The sequence below is a fragment of the Struthio camelus genome, chromosome 9, assembly GCF_040807025.1.
Source record: "Struthio camelus isolate bStrCam1 chromosome 9, bStrCam1.hap1, whole genome shotgun sequence".
In the NCBI taxonomy this organism is placed as follows: Eukaryota; Metazoa; Chordata; class Aves; order Struthioniformes; family Struthionidae; genus Struthio; species Struthio camelus.
The window spans coordinates 31,108,626-31,135,488 of NC_090950.1; the positions used below are offsets into that span (position 1 = coordinate 31,108,626).

Consider the following 26,863-nt stretch of genomic DNA (forward strand, 5'->3'; position numbering starts at 1 on the left):
TGCTTTGTCTCGAAGTCTCTTATGGATCATCAGTCTGGAGTTCAAATAATGTATTCAATTTCAGTTACCGAGTTTTAGTATCTCTTAAAACATCTATTTCCAGGCTGCGTTTTGTTCACGATGAACTCCATTGTGAGGATGAAGTGTAGCTAAAAGTGTGTTTATAAGCAGGAGAAAAGTATGCAACACTTCTGTCTTTCAAATATTTCCTATTTTTTACTTTATTTATGACTTTTCTTTTCCTGAAATGTGGAAGGAAGCCAGAAATACCAACCTTATGATTTCAGCCAAAGGCAAAAATGGAAGGTCCTGTGTCAGTGTAGGGATTGGGGTTGTGACTGAAGAAGTACTTGCATCTTTTACCCTAGTAACATATAGCTGTTCATAAATAGTGCTGTTACTACCAATTATTTATCACCCTGAGAAGAGAGTTGTAGACGATTTAATTTAGTAAACAAACTTGAGTGGGCTAACTTCAGAGCCAGAATTAATTACCGTATGCACAGTATTTATCAAAATTACCACTCACTGCATTATCTTTCATTGTAATGTGACGGCTATTGATAAGGAACACGAGAGGGAAGAGTACTACAGTTTTTTCTTTACTTTGATACAGACAAACTTCTCTTGCTCTGGAAGAGCATTAAAAACATGGTTGCAGGGGAGGGATGAACATTCTACTTGTGGACTCAAACATCTACAGGCTTTGTCAGTTACCCTTCCTTCTCAACTAAAACTGATATGGTGACACCATGTGGAATTGACTGTAACAAACAAAACTTTACCAGAATATTGAACAGCATGAGTTTTTCAAATAAGAACCAGAATGATTATTTATAATTACTGTTGTATTTCAGGGTGACTTTGGTACTCAGAAAGAAGCTGCTTGGGCAATAAGCAACTTAACAATCAGCGGAAGAAAAGACCAAGTGAGTCGAGCTTTTAGAAAGGGTCCTTTGCCTTTTTTTTTTTTTTTTTTCCTTAGGTGCATTTGGGAAAGAATTTCAGCTTGCTTAGTTCAGACTTTTTCTGTGACAGGTTTATGAAAGTGTCAGTTCCTCCCCTGTCCAGTAACTTGTTTTCCTTTTCCACAAAGAGATTGCATTGCTTGCTACTTTCTGATGGCAGTGCATGTCAGCAATTTGAGTGAGTGAGACATAATGTTGGGCAGAAGCCAATGAATAGGAATACACTAGTTTCTTGTTAACCCAGATTGATTCCTGTTTCAGGAGAGGGGTTGTCACTCTTCAAAGATCAGGTTGAAACTAATAATGAAAAGATTGCAGTATTTACTGCTTGTCTAAGTGATCTAAACTTGAAATATGTTTATCACCTAATTCATAAATGAAGTTACCTTTTTATGCTCTAAAATGAGTATTTCTGAAAATGATGATTGCTAGGGACTTACACTGCTGGGTAACTGAGTATTTTCACTTCACTAGTTTTTTTGAGCGCGCGTTTGTGGGGTACTACTTGCTTCTCATGATTCTGAACCAATTCTGCTTTTTTCCTAGGTGGCATACTTAATTCAACAAAACGTAATTCCTCCCTTTTGCAATTTGCTAACAGTAAAAGATGCACAAGTTGTGCAAGTTGTTCTGGATGGACTAAGTAATATATTAAAAATGGCTGAAGATGAAGCAGAAACCATAGCCAATCTTATAGAAGAGTGCGGAGGTACGATGCTTAATGTTTGGATCCTGTTTTTTATAAATTGATGGTTTTGCTTCATACAGCACATATACATTCCAGGCTTTAATGTATGTTGGCACAAATGTTTGGAGCAAGCATTTTAAATAAAATATTGTCTGTTTTTTCCTGCCTGTTAGATATACTTAGTTTTTTCCCTAATTAAGTTCATGATCAAGTAAAATATGTAGAATTTGGATTGTACATTATGAAGCATCTCAGGTGCCAGTTTACCAAGTTTGGTGTACTTCACAGATAAATATCTTTTAATGTAGGGATGACACACTTAATTGTACCCAAGTTGTGTCCAGGTGAATTTTTTGGAATTTCTACATACAAAAGTTGTAGAAACATAATAGCTGTAGTGATGTGTTAATAGCTTTCAGGCTTTCTAAGACTGGCTGCTACTTAACAGTTGGCTGAAACTCTTCAGGGGAAAAACCAGTGATAAATTCGGACACTGGTAAAAGCTTTGTTTGGGTTTTTTTTTTTTTTTTAACATGAAGAGAATGATCTTTAAAATACAAGCTCATTTAAAAGCGTGAAGCTTGTTTCAATAGTGATGATGGGGATGCGAGGAGAAGAGAGGTGTTCATGTCTGGCAAGCTGAGCTTTAGAACTTCCGAATATGCATGCTTCCTTGTAGGCATGCTTTGCTCATGTCTGCTAATAACTTATATTGTACTAGAGCTATTGATATGTACTCAAGCTACTAGTAACTGATTGCATGTGTGCCACAGATAGCATATGAGTGGATTCTGAATGTCATGGGACAGGGACTGCCACATCATGTGCTGGAACATCAGTGAAACTCTTGACTCCTGCTGCATGTCCATGATCAACTTGCTTACTCGTGGTCAGGAGAGGGGGAAATACTATTGGTGCTAGAAGGTTTTTTTTTGACCTTTTATATAAATTGTTGTTGTAGTGTGTATGCCCTGATCTTTAATATTTCCTTGAATCTCTAAGAAATTTTTATGCTTAAGCAGTTCAAATGAGATTAACAGCACCTTATCCATACTCACTTTACTCCTAGATTTGTTTTTAGTTTTCTGTGACGAGGCCCGAAGGAGAGGGCGATTATTTTGACTGAACTTGGATTTCTAACTCGATTACGTCCTCTGTGTGTTTCCTCTAGGCCTGGAGAAAATTGAACAGCTACAAAATCATGAAAATGAAGACATCTACAAACTGGCTTATGAGATCATTGATCAGTTCTTCTCTTCAGATGATGTAAGTATACATGGCTCTGACATCTGCCTTTGAAACTGTTTGCTTATAAACATGGTAAAAGATAGAGACAGCAACTATAATATTTGCTCTATGGCACTTATTTAATTTTTCGGGAATTTTTTTTATTGCACCCAAATTACTGATGCGTGCTTACAGTCCTGCTGTGCACAACTTATATGTAATACTGCAGGTGTGGATATAATTGAGTGAGATGCTTCATTGAAACTGTAACTAGCTTTACTAGTTTGATGGAACTTTAATACGGACAGATTATAAAACTAATTATAAATGTAAACAAATATAAAACTAAAAATGAGTTATTGAACTCCTAGAACTTCTACCTTGATGCTACAGCCTTTCTGAATAGTTAATTACCGGCAATAATGAGGCTTTTACGTTTTGAAACACTATCATTTTAAAGAAATACAGCCCTTTCTAATCTGCATTCTTCTATACTTCACTGCATTAAGTTTACGTACTGAATTTACTTGTTGTTCAGATAAGCCATAGTGTATATTGATGTATACAGTTGCAAAAGAACAAAAATGTATGTTTTTAAAGAATGTATTTTGTACAGACTGAAATTAACAACATTCTGGTAATAACTTCAAGTATTGTAGAATTACTTATTTTACTGAAAACCTAGTATTTTCCAACCTTGTTTGGCTTTCCATGTTTCCCCTTGTCACTGTTGCTGCTTAGTCTGTAGTTAAATGTAAAGACTGAATACCTGATACCTTTGCTTAGTTTTCTTTGCCTGACTTCAGTCTTTGAGTTCAGTCCCCCAGTGGTGGGAAACACCTATTAGTACAGTTGCATAGATTTCAGCAGTATTACAAACTTTCATCTAAATGGCTTGCTAGATGCTACCACCATAAGAAGTGAGTAAAACTACATGCGTTAAACAGGACTAATTATTATGCCAAAGGGATTTCATAACTGATTGGTTCCCTTGCATAGACCTTGTGTTCATAACCATGAATTTTGAATAACTTTCCTATTTGAGACTGGATGAGAGAATTGTGAGTTATGCACTGGCATCTTAAGTGTAGTTTTTCAATGGTATGAACTAGTTGCTTAAAGTCCTTTAAAATATTATTCAACAATGTGATAAATATGGGGATATTGTTCATGATTATTTGTTTGCATGTTGCTTTTAACTTGATAAGCAGCATAGAGGAAGGCTGATAAAATGCGCATCATGGGTCTTCAGAGTCAGAAGGAAGGGAGTTTTTTGACTCTTTGCCTTTCAGGATGTGTCATCTTCTGCAACCATGTTTTTAGAGAGCACTTCTGTTCAGCTGGGTGGTGCTTATTTCTTAAAGAGTGAAGTGATACTACTTTATCAAAAGTGCATTTGTCTATACTGTTAAGGTCCTGCATTTTCCGCTTAGTGTTATTACTGTGTTTTGCTTTTACAGACTGCGGCGCTTAATGCGTTGAAAACTCGCTTAGTAAACTTAACCAGGTTCAATGGAAAATGAGTCCTTATGTTGTTCTGCTGCATGCCGGCAGCTTCATGATGAAGCATCTAAAGATCTGATGCCTAATTGAAGCCTAGTATTCTAATCCCTAAAGATGAGGCTTAAAGTGCTATTACTGTTGGTTTCTGACTAAGCTTGACTTCTCACATCTGATAAGCCCCCCTGCTGACTTGAATACCAAGTCTTATTTTTTGCTGCTTAAGGAACAAATTATTTTGAATATCTTAGTAATAAGAGAGGTAGGCGGTCTTATTCAAGTGAAAATAAGGGTGCACTGACCCAGAATGTTGTTTTCAGTTTAAATGCGTGATGTAAATCAAAGGAAGGTTGTTTTACAGATGTGTGTGCATTTTAAATAGTAAAGAAGTTAGTTGCCTGGAAAGAAGATGCAGTAAGTAATGTCAGTCTGCATTGTGAACAATAAGACACAAGTCTCATTTAGTAGCTCAAATTTTGCATATTTGCAGCAGGACTTGGAATTTAACATGGTGTTTGTGACAAACTTAAATATGATAAAATGTATACTGCCTATTTAAATTGAAACCGCAGTTTCGGGTTACTCCTCGCTTGATGCAGCGATACTGGTTTCCTCTTGTAAGAACTGTGACAGCCTATAAACTGGCAAAAAGGATGACATGACTGACAAAATACTTCCCAAATGTGAAAACTTGATAATAAGCAGGAGACATTATTGGGTACCATATAGTCCACCTGCTAAAGCTAGTCCACCTGTAAGCTAAAAAATGTCAGCCTAAATTATTTCGTCGCTATGGTACCTTTACTAAGTTGGGTGAGAAAATTGGGAAAACTTGATTCAGTGAAGTAAACTGAAGTGAAGTGATAAATCTTCATTAGGACTGCAGTTTTTTTAGCTAGGCATTGGTTCCTCTGTACCTACTTAATGTTGTTCCTGTTCTCTTATAGATTGATGAAGATCCTAGCCTTGTTCCAGAGGCAATACAAGGCGGAACATTTGGTTTCAATTCATCTGCCAATGTACCAGCAGAAGGGTTCCAGTTTTAGAGTGGTAATTTGGAAGTTAGGTACAATGCAGCACTGAATAAAAAAAAAAAAGGTTTGATCCATCAATCTTGGCTCATGGGATCCGCTGCTGCATTAAATCGGGAAAGAAAATGTGAAGATTTCATTTGGAATCACAGAAAAGCCCAAATGAAGTCAAGATGGCGAGTGGGTGCGAGTGAGAATGAGTGGCAAAATGTAATGAAAAACTTCACACTGAATGCTTATTTAGATTGTTCAAAGAAAAAAGGGCTACAGGTCAAAGATCTTCAGTGCCTGAGAAGGAACAATGACTTACTAGAGCAATTGGGGGGATATGCAGTACTATCATCATCAAGCCTTGTAAGCATAAGAGAATAGGATGCCCATATAAGTCCAAGGAGAATGAGCCCAGGCCTTGCTATGAAGCACCGTGTGAATGGACAACATTGAATGAATGTCTGGACTCAATGCTGTGGAGCCAGGCTGATGTTTCCAATATGGGGCTCTTCAGTCATGAAGCAGACTCCTAGTCCTGGAGTGGCGTGTGTACGAGAGTATGGTTGTGATGCTGTATGTGAACGCATGCAAGCTTGATTCGCCTTCAGGGGGCTGATAACAAACCTAGTAAATCATCAAAATGAGTTCATAAGTGTTAACTTACACTGGACACAAACAAAGACCGGTTTAGCAGCAGACTCTGGTTTACTCCTGCAGCCTGTGTTTCTTCTTGTTTTTTTTTCCCCTCTTATTTTTCTTTTAGTTATTTTTAATTTCTTTCCTGTATGGCTTATTAGTTGTTCGTAAAGTCAGAATTTTCAGGAAGGCTTCCCTGTGCATTTGCACCAGATGAATGTTTGATGTTATGAAAAGCTTTCCATATCATCAAAACTAATTTGTAGATTTTTGCATGAAAAATCATACATTTCCCTTCAAATAGACTGTGTTGCAGTACACAATTTGCCATAATAGTAGAAAGCAGTAAAATGTGGTAATAAAAATCTCATCCTTTTCATTTTCAAAGATAACATAAAGACCTTTGCATGTGGTAATCTACAGCATAGTTCATTTTTAGATTCTGTTGAGTCCTGTAACCAAATGTTTCTGTTGTGGTAGAATACCGTGCTGTGTTTCAATGTTACTTGTTTTCAAACTTTGTTTTCTATGAAAATGATATGGAAACTTCTAAAAATGAAATTTGGTGCATATGTACTGCTGAATAAAGACCGAAAGAGGTGTGAATAGATGTACAAATCAAGTCATGGTTTGAACACCTTTAATATGCCTAATCCAATTGTTTTAGACTCTTTTTATCTTAGATGTAGGCAGCCATGAACAATCTATTTTGAGCCACTTTAGAGAGACAACTTTGTATTTTTAAAACTTGCATAAAACAGATGCAAGTGTTTTTATAATTGGAGTAATGCCTCAGTTTTGAGGTTCTGCACACTAAATTAAAGGTGACATTACAAATTTGTACAAAATGAACTCTTTATAAGGTGGCTCATTGTAGGAAATGCTGTGCCTTCCCCTTTGAGCACAAGTGTTGCATGAACAACAGTTTGCTATAATAAAACATACCAGATTAGCCACCATTAGCATCTATATCTACCTTGTGTTTTAAAATCAACTGGTAATTCTGAAACACTGTAGAATGGATAAAGATTATTTTGTGATCATAACTCTTTGTTGGACTAGAGTATTTTTGCAGCATTCCTTGTCATCAGAAACATGGTTAAAGTTTAAAACTAGAAGCAGCGGAAACTAGCTTGTGAAATTTATCCAAGTAGAGTGCAGGCTAGGCTGTCTTGGGGAAATAAACATTAAAACTTGCAACAGTATTGTATTCAGTGTGTCTTTTTGTATAAACACACATTTTCATCAAAAGATGCAGGAGAACAGTTGAAGAAAGCTATGTTGGTGTTGTGTCTTCTAAATCTTTTGTCTGACGCTACCTACCAAATATCAGTGTGTAGTGCGATATGGTATGTGAAATTGAGGGGAGAAAATAGTTATTTTGGTATAAATATTAAGAAATATCTACTCCTTTACCTGATTACATAATACATATTCACTAAATAAACTAGTCCATGTAAGCTTTGTCCATGTAAAGTGTAAGTAACCCCTGAAGGAGCTAAAATGTTGAGATGAGTGTTTTTAAAGAAGCTGAGATGCCACAAGTGGAAGGAATTATACTTTTTAACTTCCCACTAAAATATCTGTGTGAAGGATGTACAGTAAAAAACTGTTGCTTTGTTCCAATTGTTTGTTGTTGGGGGTGGGAGGAGAACAGATGCATTTGCAGAAAGCTTTATGTTTGAAAAGACACTTTGTTAGCCTAATTCTCGTTACCTGCAGCCTGTACTCTATTCCATATTGCTGTCTTGGTGGTGTTTTTTTAAATCTTTTTTTTTCTTTCACCTGCTTAAGAGCAGATCCCATCTCTGTTCTGTTAGTATACCAGTGTATTGAAAGCTTAAATTATTTTGGCATCCACAAGGTGGCAATATTCATAATTCTTTAGGAGCAAAGCTTTGAAGTAACTGAAGTGAGTTTGTCCAATATGGTTGTTTTGTTGTGTTTTGTTCCCCTCCCCGCCCCTCCCGCAAACCTATGGTTGTATTGGGGGGGGGGGGGTAGGAGGCTGCCTCACCTGATCATCTGATCAGAGTATTTTCTTCAAGGATGCAACTTTGCTGTGATGGAAGTCATAGATCAGTTTTCTGCCTATGAGTGCAGACAAATAAATCTTATCACCTGACTTTATCCCCACTGAACAATGGTAATACATCATCAACAGAAGTCAGATGTGTTCCTTTTTATATTCAAGCTATGACATAAATCACCAAGTATACTTCTCAAGTTGTTTGGTAACAGACAGCACTGCTCTGTGATACTTAGGTTGTCTGCCATCATATGATTTTTAGGTACTAACTCTTTGGTCACTGTTCTTGCAGTCTAGTTTTAAAAAAAAAAAAAAAAAAAGACTGCATGTTACTTCAAAATACTGAAAAAATGGATTAAAAGTTCACTTTTCAGCTGAGCTTAGGGTAACAGAGTTCTAGAAAGACTTTTAAAATGTTAAAGGGCAAAAGTTAATGTAAACTATTTCATGTATAACTTCTTCCAAGGAGCAGCATTCAGTTCAAATAGCAGCTGCACTGGGATTTTAGGATTGGACTACCTGACATAGCTAGGAGAAACAAGTTCTGCTGTGGAGGGAAGAATGCTGTACTGAATCCAAAGGAAAACCTGAGAAGCTCACACCCTCTACCTGTTGCTTCCTCCCCCCCCCCCCCCTTCCTTTCCCACTACTGGAAGTGGAATAGCTCCTGATTCTGTGATACCTTTTGGCATGGGAGAGCCATTTGCTGGATGCATGGAGACTTGAGCAGAAAAATACTGCTCATCTTTCTTTACAGAAGTGTATTTTCTGGCAGATGCCAAGCATTCCCAGTAAGTTGTCTACTTCTGCTGTTTTGCTGGTGGAATAGGCTAGTCTCGCTGTAAAAATACTAGTATCTGGATTTTGTGTTAAGCTACCAAACAACTACCAAAGCAAAATGAAACGGCAGTTACACAAGGTAACTTGGCTAGCCCTGAGCAAGGGAACCTGATGGCTTCTTTGTAACCAGGGCTCTGCTCTTGCAGGATTTTGAAAGCCTACTGAAAACAGTTGGATGTGCCAGAAAGAAGAGTGCTTCTCTTTCCAAATGAAACTGAAGAAATCTGTATGTATTTGTTATCAGTTCTTTCTGTCATAAGTATACCATATTGCATAAATTGCTGGGATACTTTTGCTGCTTTATAATTAAGATTGTCTTTGCATCAATACTTCTAGATTCTTTGCCACTTCTAAGTGTTTCCTCAGTTCTGCATGTCACCAAATTACTGGCAGGAATGCTGGTCACAAGGCTGGAAGCAATTACAGAAGTCAGGCATCTGGATCACATAGACTTTATGAAAGGAAAATTAGTAGCAGAAGATGTGTGAAGTTTACCAACTCTTGCCTAGCAGACGATGAGTTTTAGCTGCTGCCAGAATAAGTCTCAGAAGGTGTGCAATATGCTTTGAAAGAGTTAACATCACTTCAGTGCCCACAGAAACATGGCTGAAATCTTAATTTGCATAAAGAAATCCCACTTCTGCTTGTAATCCTGTGAAAAAGGGATCTTTTATTTCTGCTGGTTACGTGTGCTCAAAAGCTAAGGTAAACTTTGTTTTCATCAAGCTATTGATGTGTTATATGTAAATACCTTTGTTATACTTGAATATTCTAGATTTCTAGAAACAGCATTGAAAGTTGCTATTACTAAAAGTAGCAAATACAGGAAGCTTTAACGACCAGCTATTTGTAAATGTTTTACAGAAGTTTCATAACTTGCATGGAAAGGTAGGTGGTCTGCAATCAGACTTTGTATCATCAGTACCAGATCCAGGTATGAGGCAAGTATGTTATTCTAGGAATGGCAATTCTTCAAATTAAATGTTGTTTCATTTTGAGAATTCTTACATGCTTTTAAGTACCTAAAAAATAAACTGACTGTGAAACAGCATACGTTCTTCCTGTGAACGTCAGTTACTTACATTGTAAAGTATTGGCAAAAGCTCCCTTGTTTGGTCTCTGCTTCTGTAGCTTGTTCCTTAATAAGACTTTCCTGTTGGCGGCGGATGGTGGTGGAGGGGAAATGATGATAAGCACCACTTTGTATTCTACTTTATGTGGTGCCTATACCTCAAAAAGCAAAACTACTCAAGTTGTGTGTCCATATCATTTGGGCTCTGTTTCAGGCACTGTGGATTACTAGGAGGCGTTCTCTGCTGTTGCACTCTATTTAGTATAGATCCTTGAGTAACATGCCAATACATTCCCATCCACCACCACAAAAATTCAGAGCATTGATGAGCTGGAGAAACATCTTCCAAGAAATATGCAACTGATTTAGACCTTCATCAGGTTGGGGCTGGGGGGAGTATTCCAATACCATGGACAGCTACAGCCTCTTAGTCTGGAAAAGATGGCTATTTCAAATATAAGAAAATGAGGGGGAAAAAATGAATCCATGTAACTATTCATTGGTTTGGCATTGGAATCGAGGCAAATATCTGAGGGCTTGTGTCAGTCTTGTGTCTCTCTTTCTTGAGTCGAGTTCTGTTCACATCTGTTCTGGTATCAAGCTTTAGAGCTTTTGTTTTGAGCAATATTGGGAGAGTAAGCTCTTATTCCACCCTACCATGTGTAGTTACTTCTCTTCTTCAAAGTTTTTCTTTTTTTTCTTTCTTATCTACATGTCCCTGACTTACCTCTTTCTCCTTAAGCTGTTTGAAACCCATCAAACTCTCACTCTGATCACACAGTTCATACTTTTCTACAGCCTTTGACAAGAAGCTCCTGTTATAATGAATTGGAAGTACTGTATACTAAGTATAGGTATACAATGATAGGTTTATTTCTGCCTCAGATGCACTATATGCCCATATTATTTGAGCAAGAACCATTTTTTCAAAGCGTGCAGGACGTTAGACCTATTTACTTCCGTAATGCTTGCTCAAGAATCGCTAAGTATTGCCTACACCTCAGTTCAGATTGAATCTTACCTACTTGGTTCAGTACAGTGCTGCAGATCTTCCTCAGCTCCTGTACAGCTTCAATATGTATCATCAGGTAAATGAGATGAACTTTTTGAGTCTGTGAGTACAGACTAAAGCTCAGATACTCTGACTCTTAATTTCTCACTGCGCTTCCAGAGAGTGTTCATGACGGATCTTCCTTGATGCTGGAAGCTAGGTACTATCTTTGTGGGCCATTTCCCATACTGGGTTATTAAAATTCCTGCTGTATTTGATCCTGAAGAGCTGGAAATAGCAGCATCTTGTGAATTGAGACTGAAAAGAAGTTTCACAGCTTGAGAAAGAAATACACCATGTTTGGACTATAAAAGAAAAATGAACCTTTTACCTATTTGTTTTGCAAGGATAGGGGCAGGCTATAGATATATACATAGGTATAAAATACTCTCTTAATCCTACTCTAACATTACCAAGAGATAGGCTTACCCCAGTACAGAAATAAAGCCAGAATAAGAAGTCCATGATGTTTTAATCTTTATTAACTGTTTTAGGTTCTCCAAATCCAGGACCTAAAACTGAACTGGCTATTTGAAGACCCATATCCCTTATTTTAAGACTAACTTTAAGCAACTTTAGCAAGTATTTGGACTTGCTTTTTTTTTTTTTCCCCCCTCATTTTGCTGCTGCACTTGTCCTGGAAAGGACGTCACCTTCTTTTGGAAGGCGTTTTAAGTCCTATCCTCAGGTAAGGAAGGACTTAATGTTTCTCCTAACGGTTTATTTTAAGGAAGGATTTGATTTTCTCATAATGTCTTAAGTCTCCTCCATGGCAAAGCAAGAATTTTGCTCAAATTTTCTAATTTATACAGCTTGTTTGATAAATCTCTTACTCTCTAGCATCCGTATAGTTGACTCGAGCAGGTTTCATGGAGCAATGTAGTTGGCATCTCCAAGAAGAGAAAAGGTCTCCCCTGTGTCAGAGTTAGCCTTTTCTTTCATTAATGGGAATTTCTCTCGACTTCACGTTCATTCTTTCTGTCTTTGAAGGTCATCCCATTTTGGGGTAAGTTTTCTTATGTATGATAAGGATACTCTGTGACACTTGGGCTTGCATCTCTACCTGTGTGGGAGAGAGACTTTTCTCTGTTTGGAGGTCAGTTTCCTTGTGGATGGAGTGGATGGATGCCTTCCTCCATTTGGAGTTCGATTTTTTCTTGCTTGAAGGGGAGACCTTCCTCTATCTGGAGTTCATTTTCCCTCTGGATGAAGGGAATGCTCACAGCCATGGGTAGTCTGCTCTCTTGTTGCAGTGAGGAAGGAAAGCAGTGAGTGTTGCTGTTGTCTTCCTCAGGTGTGGGGCGTAAGCTTGTCTGTTGCTGCTTGACCCTGGTATGGTGGAGGGCCACAGCAGGTTCAACCTGTGCCAAGGCAGCGCAGCTCCAGCCAGTCGCAGTGGCTGCTAGGGCACAAGCAAGGATACAGAAGAAGAAGCTTGAGCCAAAGAATGAGGACAGGCCCAAGGGCTGCAGCTCCTGCTCAGTGCGGAGGTTGCGCCTTGTCAGTGCCAAGAGGCAGGAGCTTGTGGCCATTGCAATGGCAGCAAACAGGGCAGCTAAGCCGTGTAACAGGGGGGCAGCTACTCTGCCCCACGGCAGCCCCAAAAAGTCAAGCAGCAAGGCACCACAGCTGCTGAGGATGGCTAGCAGGCAGCAGAGAGCTATCAAGTTCAGGAGGATGACTCCTGCACAGCCCAGGAGTGGGGAGTGAGGTGAGGGGTACCTGGGATTAAGGGCCCAGGTAGCCCCTAGCACAAACTGGATCGTTTTCGTGTGGCCTCGAACCACAACCCAGCTAGGGTAGGCCCCAGCTATGCACATCATCCCAAGGGCTAAGCACTGGGCTACAGCTGCAGCCAAGCTGCCCCTTCGCCTTCTGCCTTTCAAAGAGGTGTGGCTGTGCAAATCCTTCTGGCCCATCACAGAGCTTGTTGCTGCTTCTGTGGAGCTGTGCTGCAGGTGGGCAGGGCAAGGGAAATGTCGCCAGCTCCTGGCCCCCAACTCTGGACTCTTCCTTCCTAAGTCTGTGGGCAGCTGCACCTTGGCCAGGCGGAGCAGGTGCTGGGAGACCCCCCTGGAAGTGGAGTGGGGCAGGGGCCTTGCTGGACTTACACACTAACCCTGCTGAGCATGATACCAGTATGCTGTGCCCTGAGAGAAAGAAAAAACGAAATCTCAAGTAATACTGTAATCCAGGGCTCTGTATCAGGCCTATTCAGAAACAAATACTGTCCAGAATACTAGAGCTACCAGTTAAAAGGTCAAATTATATCTGACATTTTTATTACAAATCATCTAAGTAGATGAGGGTCACTAAAATATTTTCCTATGTTTCTTTCTCCCCCCTCTGTCCAAAAAAAAAAAAAAAAAAAAAAAAGGTCTCTTTGTAATCCCTCCTCGTTCCCTGCCAGTCTCGGAAACAGAGATAAGAATAACTGTATCCATCTAATTTTTTATGGGGACTATGCTGAGAGCCAGCACAGTGGCAAAATCATAAGAAATCTGCATTAGAAACCCTAATTAGATTCATATAGCAAAAGTAATCAGTAGCCAACAGAATGATAACAAAAACATAGAAGCAATATCATTAAGATAGTTGAAAAAACTTATATTTCTTCAGAAAAATTGTTTGTGCTAGTTACACTTAGATAGCAGTATCTTTACTACTACAAGTGGAACTACCATGATATGAAGCACCATTTCAACCTGCTAAGGTGAAAAAAGTAAACATGTCAACTTGATAGCATACAAAGAAGCTTAAATTTAAGCTGTTACATATTCAAAGCTAAAGTGGTGTAATTGACCTCAAAACAAGTATGATTTTTTAAAAGACAAGCACTGCCAAAATAAAAAGATAGCTTTGCAATTACCTTCACAGATTTGTTCCTTATAAGAGAGGTTACACGAAGGATTTACTGAAGCTCTATTTATTACTAAAAGCAGCAGGTGAATCATCTGTATTGCCCAGTTGTTTCCTTGGCAGGCTTCTGAATGAATATCTATTATTACTGTCTATTTCCCAGTTACTGTAACTGATTCATATTTATTCATAGATTTGTTTTAATAATCCATAACTGACCAGGTCACAGTAGTAATCAAAAGTTTACTTTAAAGGTACTTCAAAGTGATAGCGATAAAAAATCTTGGCTATCCAATGATCAACCAGTGACCCACATAAAATAAGTGGTTACAGTGGAATTTCCATTAAGCAATTGTCTACATTATGAAAATCATTACACATTAATTGACAGTCTGACTGTAGATCAAAATCTGAATAAGCTTCAAAAGATAACATACTTATTCACTTGCAAGGGAGATCACATTCAGAGTTTAGTGCTTTCAAGGTTTAGCTAATCCATTGCATAGGAAAGTAAAAAAAAAAAAAATTGTTATAATAAAACTCACAAAAAGATCAATTGAACTCGCAAAAAGATCAATTATAGCTATATGTATTATAAACTGTGTCTAAAAAAAACTTGTATGGTTAGTTCACTACAGCAATGAAATTTTATTATTCCAAACATAAGTCCAGATGTTTCCCAGATATTTATATAAGGTCATCTAAATGCCAGTTTTAAGACAGATGTTTAGGTAACTCCTGAATGATGATGTGCTATAGTTTATGTTACAATATTAAATGGATTTCATGATTTCTTTTTCAAATTTATTGTAAAAGCTACGTCTGAGAATAACTTTGCAGTTTTAGTTTAGTGTAGTTCAATGAATAGTAAATACAGAATAATCTGAAATATGTGAAAACAGTACACAATACCGAGTACTTTGATGGATAAAACTTTGAGATTTTTCCAATGTAACATGTCAGTAAGCGTCAGTAACAATAATCCTAATCTGCTCGCTTTCTATTACTTTCACTCTTTTTTCTTGCTCGGCAAGGAGAAGAGATGCTCTATAGTCTTCATTATAATCACCTAGTTTTAAAGTATTTTGTATGGCAGTAACAGTTTTGCTTCTCTTAAAAACCTTAACTATCTTCAGTAACCCAGACAGGTAAATAAGCTTAAATTTAAACTGAACATTATTACTTACTTTTTTTGAACTTCTGTGATTAGTAACTGACAGAAGGTCTGTTTCTGCTCCCACTGAAGTAGATTAATTTAAAGTCTTCATGCTTCCTGGTTTCCAGCCTCAGGATGAATTTCTCCCATAATGCAAAGAAAAATCAGTCTGGTAAAATGCTGACTAGAGCAATTACTCAAAGCAGTACAAAAGAATAACACAGACGTATACCAAGGAATTTCCACTTGTGTTTGCCTTGCATTTCATTACTGATGGCGGTGACATTAAATGAATCATTGCTAATTAGTCATTTTTGCTTCTTGCCATTTATGGTTTTCTTCCTCTCTAGCATGAAAATTCAGTATATAATATTAAAACCCTGTATTTTGTTTAAACTCTAGATAAAGCATGCATCATTTTAGCAAGTAGGTATTTGAAGTGACGCTCTAAGTGCTTCCCTAATTTACTGCTTGCAAATTAAATGCAAAGTCTGTAAAGCACTGGGAATCATGGATTACTTCCTGTGTTATTTTAAAGGTTAAGTATAGTCAATATTTGCATAATTGTCAGTTCTATTTAATTTTACCATTTTAAGCGTATACCTTTGCAGAGGATTTGTATCAGAAGACTATATAACACATTGTAGCTGTAGGAAATGATCTCTTATGAGAACCGATCTGACAGCATTATGTTCAGTTGCGGAAGTTAAATACACCTATGCTCTTACGTATTCAAATTCCAATACACGTTCTCAGCCAACTACAGATCGTTCATTTCAAAAGTCACACCTTACTGACAAAGGTCTCTCCTGCTCCTGCTTACTTCACTAACTGAACAGTGGCATCATTCAATCTGTGTAACCATTATGTAAGTAAGCCTTCTCCTGAGTGTTTTTGGTGTCTTCCTCTATGCTTGTCTAATTGTCTGCATTTACAGTAAAAAAAATCATGTAACTGCTTATCTATGAATACCTTTACTAATACTATACAGACTACTACACAGAATATTAAGGTTAGTGTTTTATATCACCCCTCCTTAACCCTGTCATTATCTGCTGAGAGAACTGCCGTGGCTCTTCGTTACGCACAAGGCCCCTTTATTCCCTGTAAAGGACTACCGTCCAATTTGTTTTCTCCAACGCTGTGTTACTTGGCCGTTTTTGCAAAGCAACTCGTGTGACAGACGCTACGGAAAGTAGAGCCTTTATCGGTCTGCCTGCACTTCCTCACAACCCCCGCGGCTGGCAGGTGTACCTGCCAGGCCCGAGGACGGTGGCTCTTCCTCACCTCTTGCGAGCCCAGGGGGCCGTTTCTGGCGCTCTCGGGGCTCGGCCGGGAGGCGGGGGGGGTCTGGGACCGTGTGCGAGCCGAGGGGCGCCGCAGCAGCGGGTTTCCCAAGCGGGGAAAAAAAAAAAAAAACCACGAAAAACGAGAAAGAGAAAGCGTGTGGGCGCAGACCCGGCGCGGTCTGCGCGGCGGGAGGCGCCTCGCAGCCGGGCAACCGCCGGCCGTTAACGGTCGCCGGCCGCGCGCGCGCGCGCGCGCGCGGCGGGCGGTTTGAAATCGGCGGCGCGCGCCCCGCCCGCTGCCCGTTGACTTTCGAACGCGAAGCGGCCCGGCGACGGTTGGCGCCGGCGGCCGCGGCGCATGCGCGGCGCTGTGGCGCTGGCCGCGGCGGCTCTGGGAGGCGGCGGCGCTGCTGCTGTGTGGGGCGGCGGCGGCGGTGGCGGCCGGCTCGGCTCGGCTCGGCTCGGCTCGACGCGGGCCCGGTGAGTGAGTGAGAGAGGGAGGGAGGGAGCGAGTGGCGCCCGCGGGCGGGGGCTGCGCGGCGGTTGCGGGGCGCTAACGGTTCCCGGCCGGTGCCGCGGGCGGTTCGCCTCCTCCTCGGCCGCCGCGGCGGTGCTGCTGCGAAGGAGGAGGAGGAGGAGGAGGTGGTGGTGGGTGCCCTGTCGTTACCCCGGATTAACGAGGCCGCGCTTGGCCGGAGTCTTGCGCGATGAGTCCGAGTGCGGGCGTCGGGCGCCGGTGAGTGAGGTTGAAGCCGGCGCGGGCGGGGGTCGGGCCAGCTTGCCTCTCGGCCCCTGCCCCGGCAGCTCGTCTGTGGGCAGCGTTCGGTTTCGGTGCTGCTGACCGGCGTGCCGCGTTTGTTCGGGCACGGACAGCTTTTGCTCCCAGCGTCGCGCTTATTCACGTTCAGGCAACGCCGCCTGTAAAAAGGTGTTTTAAAAGTCCTCGGCCCGACGTCACAGCTCTGATGCGTGTAATCGATGCTTCTGCCTTCCAGTAGCGTGTCTCAGATGAAGTCGCGAGTGTCCAAAACAATCTCTTCCCTTCCTCTAGTCGGTTTTGTCCAGTCTTTTAATCCCCTCAGTTGGAGGGGCTCGCGTCAGCCGCTGGGCAATACTGTTGGAAGAGACCGTGTGTCTGTTTGCTGCTGCTCAGCAATCCCAGGCCGCCTGACCGCCTGTCTGACCAGCTGAGCAGCTTGGCATGAAGGACTCGCTACAGGTTCCAGCAGCCTGTACTTCCCAAGCAGTCGTATACGCTTAGGAGAAGTGTACGTCCTTGGATGATGCTCAGGTGTCAGAGAGCTGAAAGCTTATTTAGTATTCTCCCTTTGCGTTTCTGCCTTTGTAACCTTTGCAAATTTCCTGGTGTTATTGTTTATCCCTTATCCTGGCTATTAATATAGATGCAATTCCTGTCATCGCTTGTAAACTCATATTTGGGGTGCCCGATAATTGGGGGGGGGTTGCGTGTTGAAAATAGCAGCAGTTAAGAAACTGATTCAGACGCTGCTATTTGGGGGATATGTTATGTGTCAGAAGGTGAGGAGGTGCTGACGCACTTATCTTTTGTGCTCTCTGATTTCAGTCTATCAGAGCTGAAAGAGGGACTTGAGCAGGTAGGTGAGAAGTAAAGGTGTTTGTCTTCCTTCTTAGAGCTCCGTTGCAAACTACAAAAAAGCAAATGACAAATGAGTAGTCAAGACGAGAAGCTTTGGCAGAGTGCAAGAGATCAGGGATGGAAAGTGAGTCTCGGCAAAGAAAAATAAGTACAGATCGGACCAAGCAGTAAAGCTTTTTTTGAAGGCGGTAACTTGTGTTAAGTTTGTTGGTAGCAGCAGACAAGGAGCCAGTGGAAGGATATAAAGCAGGGAACTGTCTGATCAACTTGACAGACAAACTACATAGACTTCTCAGCTGTATTCATCTCTTTTCATTTCATAAAAAAATACAACGTAAAAGTCTGGGATGATTTTCAGTAGCTGCGGTGTGAATGGAGACTGATTATGAAATTTGACTGTTAAGATAGAAAAAAAAATCAAGACTAGAGCATTCCTGGTTGAGAATTACTGTGACCTGAGTGTGGGATGTTTGTGGCACGGAGTAAGCAGTCCAGCTGAAATGGACTTGAAAACAGAATGTGAAATTATGGCTATTGTTTCTAACTTTTGATGCCTGGTATCTTGTTACAATTGTCATAATTAACAGCTGTGTAGGAGATTCTCTTCATTCTGATGAACTGACAAAGGCTGGAGCTGCAGCTCAGCCACTTTTTTGAGAGTAAGTTCTGCTACCCTTTTCCATTTACAGGTCACTTTCATGGTAAGCACTGTGCAAATGTCACTTAATCTCTCTTTTTTCAGAACATAACCGTGGGCTTCTGTGCTAGTGGTGCAAGAGGACTTTCATGGTCCGCTATGGTACAGGGAGACAATATTTAAGTTGAGCTAAGTATTGAAACATAAAAGGGACACAGTCAAATGTTTTAAGAATTAAAAAAAATAAAGCATCTTTCAGGAGAAAACAAACCTCATTTTCTTTTCTGACCGTCGAGCAAAAGAAGAAGTGGGGAGCCTAACCACACCTAGCTTCTGCCTCTGCGTTAAGTGCAAACTGTAACAGTTGAGGTTAGATTATGGTAAACTGTTACCAAGCGCCAATTCACTTGTTTAAATCCTCCAGTATAGGGTGGTGGTGTATTAACTTGTTACAGATGGCTTTTATAATAATGCTGTTAGATATTTGTTCACCTGAAAACTTGTATACAATGTATTCCAGATATAATTGTTTATAAAGAAGGGCTAGCGTAATTAGTTAGATGAATAGTGGCTGGATCTCTAGGTGTGGAATGCAGTGTTATTGATGAATATACTATGTGACTTTGATCTGCTTAAAATAATTTAATTCAGACTTGTGAAATGTGTACAAAGAAAAAAAGCTGAAGCATTGAAAGCATTTTTGAAGCATTGAAACTATTACATGTTTTAACCTAGTCTACAGTATCGCTAAGTAAAAGAGGATAAAATCATAGCCAATTAGTTAGCCTTCTATTGCTAAAATACTTCTGAAACCCACCATATTACTGACACAATTACATTTTTGGAACACCTTCTAATTTGTAATTTTCTTATACTGAGTAACTCTCTTATGATAAAATAATTTTTAAAAGCTCTATTGAGGACTGGGAGGTTTTGTGATTTTTTCCCCCCTCGCCTCCCCCCAAGTTGTTTTGAATATCTGAGGAAAAATATCTGCTCTGTGCAGGGAAGCAGTTTACCAACTTCCTGCTACTTTTTTCCCCTGGAAAACGTATTTGTTTTCTTTGTCCCCTGTTGGCTCTGATGTTATTATGGTCCTCCCCTATCGTTTCGTGGTGCTTTTTGTCTCTCTGATAACCATCTACTAATTTATTTCCACTATTGTTCATGCATGAAATATTTCCACCATACTACTACAAAGCAGGATGAAATTGCGTTTAGGTATTTCCACCGTCTGCTTCCCTGGTATTTCTAGAGGGCACAACTATTGAGCACAAGTTAGTGTCTCGAATGAATTAAAAACTGCAGGGTTCATATAGCAAGGATCAGCTTTAGTAATCTGAATGTTTTGAGATATATGAATAAATAGGCAGCCGAGAAATGAAATCTGTTTTCTTCTGGGCCTCATTCCGAGGCCCCTGTGGCCGAGTGGGGTTGGAGATGGGGGTGCCCCAGACAGGGGTGCCCCGCAGGGGCCGCTTCCCTGCGCTGCCTGGGCCCAGGGCTGGGCCCCCGGGGCTGGGGCTGGGCCCCGGGCCCGGGGCTGGGCAGTAGTCTCTGCTGAAGGCAAGAGCTGCGGCCGCAGTAACTGCGGTTCTAGTTGTTCAGGGCTGTTCACTAGCAGGCAACTGCTGTCACTTTCAAATTTCTTAGTTGCCTGGGAAACAGAGCAGTCTGTTTCTGTGGAAATGGGTATTTGACTCTTTCTGGCTAGCGGCTGTGAGGATCTTGGGTTATGAAACAGTCCCGACACTGAATGCAGGCTGCTAGGTTGGCCATACTTGCTATTGTGTTAACTTGAACAGACTCGCAGCAAGATACATGTATTTGCTAGTGGTAGATACGGTTAAGCTAAAAGTTGTTTTCTTTAACAAAGTTGAAGATGATTCCTCGTAGTGACAAGATACGTTTTGTAAGTTTGCTCTTTATTTTTTTTTTATGATAGCAAGCAACTACTTTGCAGTTCAACCCATTTTTGTGAAGATTAATTTTATCTTGTCCTTTGTGTAACTCAAGTGATCTAAACTTTTATCCCTTAAAAAGGAATTTTCTTTCTTTTAACAGCTCATTTGAAGAGAACTACTGCCCTAGATTTAGGGGGAAAAATGCATTAAAAGCTGGATTTAGGAAAAAAATAGATTTTAAACATAACGAGTTTTTTTGAACTATATTCATCCCATATATATATATATATATATGCACATACATACACACACACACATATATATATATGAGAAAAAAATTAATGAAGGTACCTACTAAGGGTTGATTTTTCTCACTATGAGCAAAAACTTAACAAACATCAGTGAAGTTAAGGTGGTATTCCTAAGACTCGCACTAACTTGATATATATCTTCTTTTTAACTTTCACGTGTACTTACTATGGGAACGCATTGAATTTTCAAAACATTATTTAGCTAGAGGATGTAGTAGATTTGTTGTTAATGTTGGCTTTATTATTGATGTGTTACTTTTGGTTTTTTTCAGTGTTTGGAATACATCACTTAAAAACATGAAACTATTAACATAAACCAAAACAAACTCCTTTTGCCACAGTGACTGATTGGGAAAGCTGAAAAATAAAGGGCTGTGGCTCCCCAGTACGAAGAGAAACACTTAATAGTCTTTAGTAAGAACAATGTGTTACATAAGTAGATTTAGTGTCAGAAAGTTGTGAATATCTTTCGCTAAATGACTGGTAGTACTTGATACTAATTCTCTGTAGCTAGGAGGTTGTTTTCTTCTGACTTTTCTGAAGGTCTGTTTGAAAAGTGGAGTTCAAAGAAGTGAACTGATGCTTTAGGTTAATTAGCTATAAATAAATTACCTGAAATATGTTGGATAGTTTTTTTTTTTTTTTTTTAAGATGAATTAATCAAAATATGTTTTGTATTTAAAATTGGCTTATTAAAAAAAAAAAGTAAAAGTAATACCTCCTTGAGTTGAACTTGATATTTCGGGTAATGACGACCTTCAATTGCTAGACAACTTTTATCATTCTCTCTTAATCACAGTTTAAAAAAAAAGTCTGACCAGACTTTCCTAGTTAAACGCTTTCACTTTTGAGTATACTAAACTATCTGAATAAAGTGAGATAAACATGCTTATATCTGTACAACTAGAATAAGCTTCTCTGTTAATAGCTGACTTACTTAACTCTCAAAGACCCTGGGTCTAAGTATTTAGCTTCTGATTTCTATCAGTTTAGCTCTGTAACTTCTGCAGAAAACATACTGCTTAGTTTGTTTATTGTAAATTGTTCAGTGGGTAGTGTCAAACTTAGTCCTTACTGTTTTTCATGATTGCAAATTCAATTTAAGGTTTTGTTTGTATTAAAAAAAAAAAGTGTAATTAACGGTTAAATTATTTGTAAATAAATTAATTTAAAATAAAGCAAATCTTATTAATCTTGATGTCAATGAGAAACGATATATCAATACAAAAGTATGCTACTGCATTTAAAAAGATTAGGAGGGCACATTTGAATAAAATAGCCTCCTTAAATATAGCTCACCGACAGTTATTTTCCTGACTGAATAAAATAAGCCACTGAAGGTTGAAATTCAATAGCATATTGTGCAGCTGCAGTAGCCCAGCTGCATGTTAGTTCTCTGAGATTTGGGGTTAGACCCGAAGTAGTGAGTCTTTGATAGGTATCAGAACTTGAACAGCTTCTTTTTGCAGTGTAGTGAAACCTAAATAGTTGATGCTAGAATTCATAGAAGGGACAGGAAAGTGTGACACAGAGATAATGAAAGTTAGAATTACTTTTCTTATTTTTTACAAAAACCAGAATGATTTATTATGAAAACTGACATTTATGTTATTGTTTGTGACTTTTCAGTGTGATTTTACTGAGTTGGCAAAGAAATAGAAGGAAACATTACAAAGGATGAAAAATGAGAGTTTTTTTTTTTTTTTTGGTTCAAGTAACCCAGGAGTTAAAAGCAATAGCACTACAAGTCTAATTACTATCAGTACAATTGTATTTAAGGACCAATAAGTTAGACTACCTTATTTGTGCCAGAATCTATAGGTAGCTTTTAGTAGATTTGACTGCTTAATGCTCGAATGACTATTTATATTACAAAAGTAGTATTGAGACAAGTTACAAAAATAATTTGTTAATGTAGTTATTACTCTGTTCTTATGGGGAAAAAGCTACTCATAGTGGGAGATAACGTTTAGGTAATTTAGAAATTATAGTCTGACTTTTATTACTCCCTTCTCCTGGTTCTCACTGGAAAAAAAAAAACATAGGTTGCTTCTTTTTCCACCTTTTAAGGTAGAAAGTGGAAATGGGAGAACAGTATCTAGTCACTTAAGTACAGCTTATACTTTGATAAAAATCTTTAAAACATTGTTTTTGGGGGGGGAGTGCCTCCCCCCCCTTTTTCCCCCCCCCAGCAATCAAAATAGTAATTTGGGTTAGGTTACTGATCGCTAAATTTCATGTTTAGATGTTCAGGCACTTAGGTCACTAAAACAATTTTGAAGTAGTTGATTTGTAGAAACAGATTAAATTGTATTTGCTTTTTGTTTTTGTTTTCTTTTGTAGGACATGCATCACTTTGAGGAAGAATTAACATGTTCCATTTGCTATAGCATATTTGAAGATCCACGTGTTCTGCCTTGTTCGCATACATTTTGTAGAAATTGTCTGGAAGGTGTTATTCAGCTGTCAAGCAACTTTTCCATTTGGAGACCATTGAGAGTTCCACTGAAGTGTCCTAACTGTAGGAGTATTGTTGAAATTCCTGCATCTGGTACTGAGTCATTGCCTATCAACTTTGCATTAAAAGCTATTATTGAAAAATACCGGCAGGAGGATCAGCCTGATGTTGCAACCTGTAGTGAACATTACAGACAACCACTGAATGTTTACTGTCTTTTGGATAGAAAATTAGTGTGTGGTCACTGTCTTACAATAGGAAAACATAATGGTCATCCAATAGATGACCTTCAAAGTGCCTATGTAAAAGAAAAACAGACTTCTGGAAAAATTATTGAGCAGCTAACAGATAAACACTGGACTGATGTATGTTTGCTTATTGAAAAGTTGAAAGAACAGAAATCCCAGTGCGAAAACATTGTTGAAGATGATAAAAAAGTAGTACTACAGTATTTTAAGAAACTTAATGATACAGTGGAGCATAAAAAACAAGCGTTGCTGACTGCACTGGATGAAATTAACAAACGCATTTTGGAAGAATATGAGCCTCTAATTGAAAAGTTGAAACAAATAAGGGAAGAGCAGCTTGAATTAATGTCACTGAACACATCTATTCAAAAAGAGGAGTCCCCACTTATTTTTCTTGAGAAGGTTGATGATGTACATCAACGTATAAAAGCTTTGAAACAAAAGCAACTACCGGATGTTAAACCTGTTGAGATTTATCCAAGGATAGGGCACCTGTTGAAGGATGTGTGGTCTAAAACTGAAATTGGTCAGATCAACAAGATCCTTACTCCAAAAATAAAACTGATTCCAAAAAGGAAGTTATGCAGCAAAAGCAGTGAAAAGGAAAGAGGAAAATCTAAAGAATTCTTTCAGGCTATAAATCCTCTAACAGTCATGCTACTTTTTATAATAGTGATAACTATGCTTTCATTACACAAGCCAGTATCATCAATTGTAAATGAAATTACTCCCACTTATATTTCAGAATTCTTGTTATTTGTTTATCAAGATTTCTGCACCCATTTGCAGACTGTAGCGGATGTGCTGTGCCATGTGTTAAATTTACTGATGGAACTTTTAGGGAGAATCGCTTATTTTTGAATAATGCAAATTATTGGATTAAAAATTAATATAGGAATCCCCATGATACCCTTTTAAAGTTTCTGCTTAAAGCTGGGTTGTTTACTAAAACTGTACATTTTTCTTTTTCCATAGCTCTCCTTTTTGTTTTGAGTTTCCTTTCATCTAGGTAGAATACCTAGAAAATATAACTCTTAGTTAAATGAGAAGACTTACAATGAAGAGACTCGCTTTTCTGCTTGTTCCGATATGATAGGTAGGTAGGTAACAAATAGTTGGGTTTCTATTTGTTTAAACTGGAAGCTAGTCAGAAATAATGTCTGTGTAAGAAAGCTATAGGCAAGTTACAAATTATAACCTAGAGGAGTTTGAAAAGCTCTTCAAACATTTACTATACTTCCCCCCCCCTCCTTAAGCAACATAATTTAAATAGTTTTGTAATAAAAGCACTACAAAATTAAAAAAAAAAAACAACCAAACAAAAAAAACCCTCAAATCCAGAACAGGGTAGTCCAAGGAGAATCAGTCAGTCCCTAATTCTGGTGTACATAAAGTTCATATTTTGTATTTTATTGACCTCTCTAAATATATTTTAATTGATGTATCTGTGGTCTTTTAATCATGTATTAGTTGATCTGGGTTTCATTTTGTTGATTCCTGCTTACTAGTGGATGATATAGTTTCATCTTTTTAAAAAAAACCTGTGTCTAACAGTCTTGTGTCTTTCAAGTAGTTATCACCAATTTTCAGATCAGTGTCTGTAATACTTCTGGTAAAATATTGAATATAATTTTTAGTTTCAGCTGTGTATAGCAGGAAGTTCTTACTGCTTACTAAAATGAGCCCTTTTTGCTATGTCATTTAATATGTAGTGAAAATAGCCATGTAGTTTAATAAATAGCAAAACTCCCATTGAAATCAGTGGTATAAGGATGTCAAATGTTGTTAAGAACCCATAAAATACCTTGAAAATGAGTGTACATTTATTTTCAGCTTTTCATCACAAATAATGGGGATTGTTACCTTGATATAGAACAAAAATGATGGCTTTTTATTCTATAATCAAATAATTATTAATGCAGGTAGTTTCTTTTGATGAGCTACTCCAGTCTGAACTGTGCTTAGTAGCAAAATTCCAAATGAAAGTAATTTTTGACCTTCAGTTATTAATAAATAGGCTGATTACATTATGTACTGGGATATCCTTTAAGTAAGTGTTGTAATTAAAGTATCAGAACACAGATGAGCTTCCAATTAATTCACTAATGACTTTATAAAAACAAAAAATGAGTATTTACCATGTTTGTTTAATGGTATTTGATTTGTTAGAAATGAAAAAATGTATATTCTGCTGTTGAATATTTTTAAATAGTAAAAGTTGTTTAAATAGTGATTGAATTCTGAGGCTAGCCTTCAGCTGTTTGACACTTAAAAAAAAAAAAAAAACATTTGGAAATGAAACATGCCTCTTCCTACTTGCTGTCACAAATGGGGGTCCTGCAAGATATCAGTTGCTGCGCTTGACCTTAGTGAGAGCTGAGCGCAAGATTAATCCTCGAGTTTGAGGCTGTGATGTATTATTTAAGGCCAAATAAAGATTCTAAGAATATTGACATCTTGATATTTATAAAGCGTTAATTAAGCCTAGCCAAACAAATACTGTTTACCACTATTCTGTGCAGCTTGGTGGTTTTTATTATTTCTATTTGAATGAAATGTATGGACAAGCAATGCTTGAGAGGAGTGGGCTTTACCTATTTCTTGGGAACAGTTTCTGTAACCTGTACTCAAGTTTCCTGTAATCTATCTCTGTTAGAATTACAGAGGCAAATCCTATTAATTCCAAAGGTCAGGTTTTGAAATAGTGTTTAGGTATAACCTGGGACTTTCAAATGCTCTCATTAGTTTAAAAATAAAATTTTGGAATTTGGCTTTCTAGGAGGTGGGGTGTTTTTTTTTTTTTTTTTTTTTTGGCCTTGCTAGATGGCTATTATTTGGCATGTAAGTCTCAAAACCTGGGGCTAAGTGTATATCCACTACCAAGTGAGGCTTCTTTTTTGACCTATCATCATCTTCCCCTCATTTATGTTATTTTTTTTCCTGACAGTTAAAAATCTTACTTTAAGTAAGCTTATAATGCAATTTTATTTTTCCGGACATCATGAATTTATAAAATAACCTTTACCACTGATTAAAACATTTAGTATTTGTACTTATCAATGTACTATATATTTTAATAAATTTGCATACAAATAAAATGTATTCTTACATTAAGATTGGCTAATACCTTGATTTCCTTACTGTACAAAACCCTCCCTGTAACCCTAAACAGAGCTGAAACATTGGGCTAAACGGGTGATGTGAGACAGGAGTAGCAAATTTCACTAAAGAAAGAACACGCTGTTGAAATGCTGTGTGTGTGTGATTTTTCTCCTAGTTACACCACTTTCTGTAGCATGAATTTTAGGAAGATTCCAAACTATAATTTGGCCTATTTGGATTTCCTGTTA

The 26,863-nt window shown here is 38.5% G+C and overlaps 2 protein-coding genes and 1 long non-coding RNA gene across 9 annotated transcripts in view; 2 read left to right on the plus strand and 1 right to left on the minus strand.

The window, feature by feature from the left end:
- The window catches only part of KPNA4 (karyopherin subunit alpha 4), a 30,727-nt gene extending 23,481 nt beyond the window's left edge, over positions 1–7,246 (plus strand). For both annotated transcript variants that reach the window (XM_068954322.1, XM_068954323.1), the window contains exons 14-17: positions 858–929; positions 1,515–1,677; positions 2,828–2,922; positions 5,331–7,246. In XM_068954322.1, the coding sequence (XP_068810423.1) occupies positions 858–929; positions 1,515–1,677; positions 2,828–2,922; positions 5,331–5,429 (429 nt within the window). In that variant the 3' untranslated portion in view covers positions 5,430–7,246. The remainder of the gene's footprint in view (positions 1–857; positions 930–1,514; positions 1,678–2,827; positions 2,923–5,330) is intronic.
- Positions 7,247–9,207: 1,961 nt separating this feature from the next.
- TRIM59 (tripartite motif containing 59) lies at positions 9,208–26,627 on the plus strand. 6 transcript variants are annotated; one of them, XM_068954325.1, is made up of 2 exons: positions 9,208–9,615; positions 23,151–26,627. In XM_068954325.1, exon 2 carries the CDS (start codon positions 23,154–23,156, stop codon positions 24,372–24,374), a length of 1,221 nt encoding a protein of 406 aa, XP_068810426.1. In that variant the 5' UTR covers positions 9,208–9,615; positions 23,151–23,153; the 3' UTR covers positions 24,375–26,627. The 6 variants fall into 6 exon arrangements, with proteins under 6 accessions (XP_068810426.1, XP_009666825.1, XP_068810425.1 ...); XM_009668530.2 differs by lacking the exon at positions 9,208–9,615 and adding an exon at positions 15,190–15,916; XM_068954324.1 differs by lacking the exon at positions 9,208–9,615 and adding an exon at positions 16,642–16,817.
- LOC138068165 (uncharacterized) lies at positions 9,622–16,684 on the minus strand. Its single transcript, XR_011142834.1, has 3 exons — positions 16,336–16,684; positions 15,080–15,191; positions 9,622–13,183 (listed from the first exon to the last, which is right to left on the minus strand). It is a non-coding gene; the product is annotated as an uncharacterized lncRNA (long non-coding RNA).
- Positions 26,628–26,863: the final 236 nt, after the last annotated feature.

Coding starts and splice junctions, on each gene's coding strand:
- TRIM59 (XM_009668529.2), top strand. CDS start 20,475: ATGATTCCTCGTAGTGACAAGATACGTTTT. Junction 20,505..23,150: donor GTAGTGACAAGATACGTTTT/GTAAGTTTGCTC, acceptor TTTCTTTTGTAG/GACATGCATCACTTTGAGGA.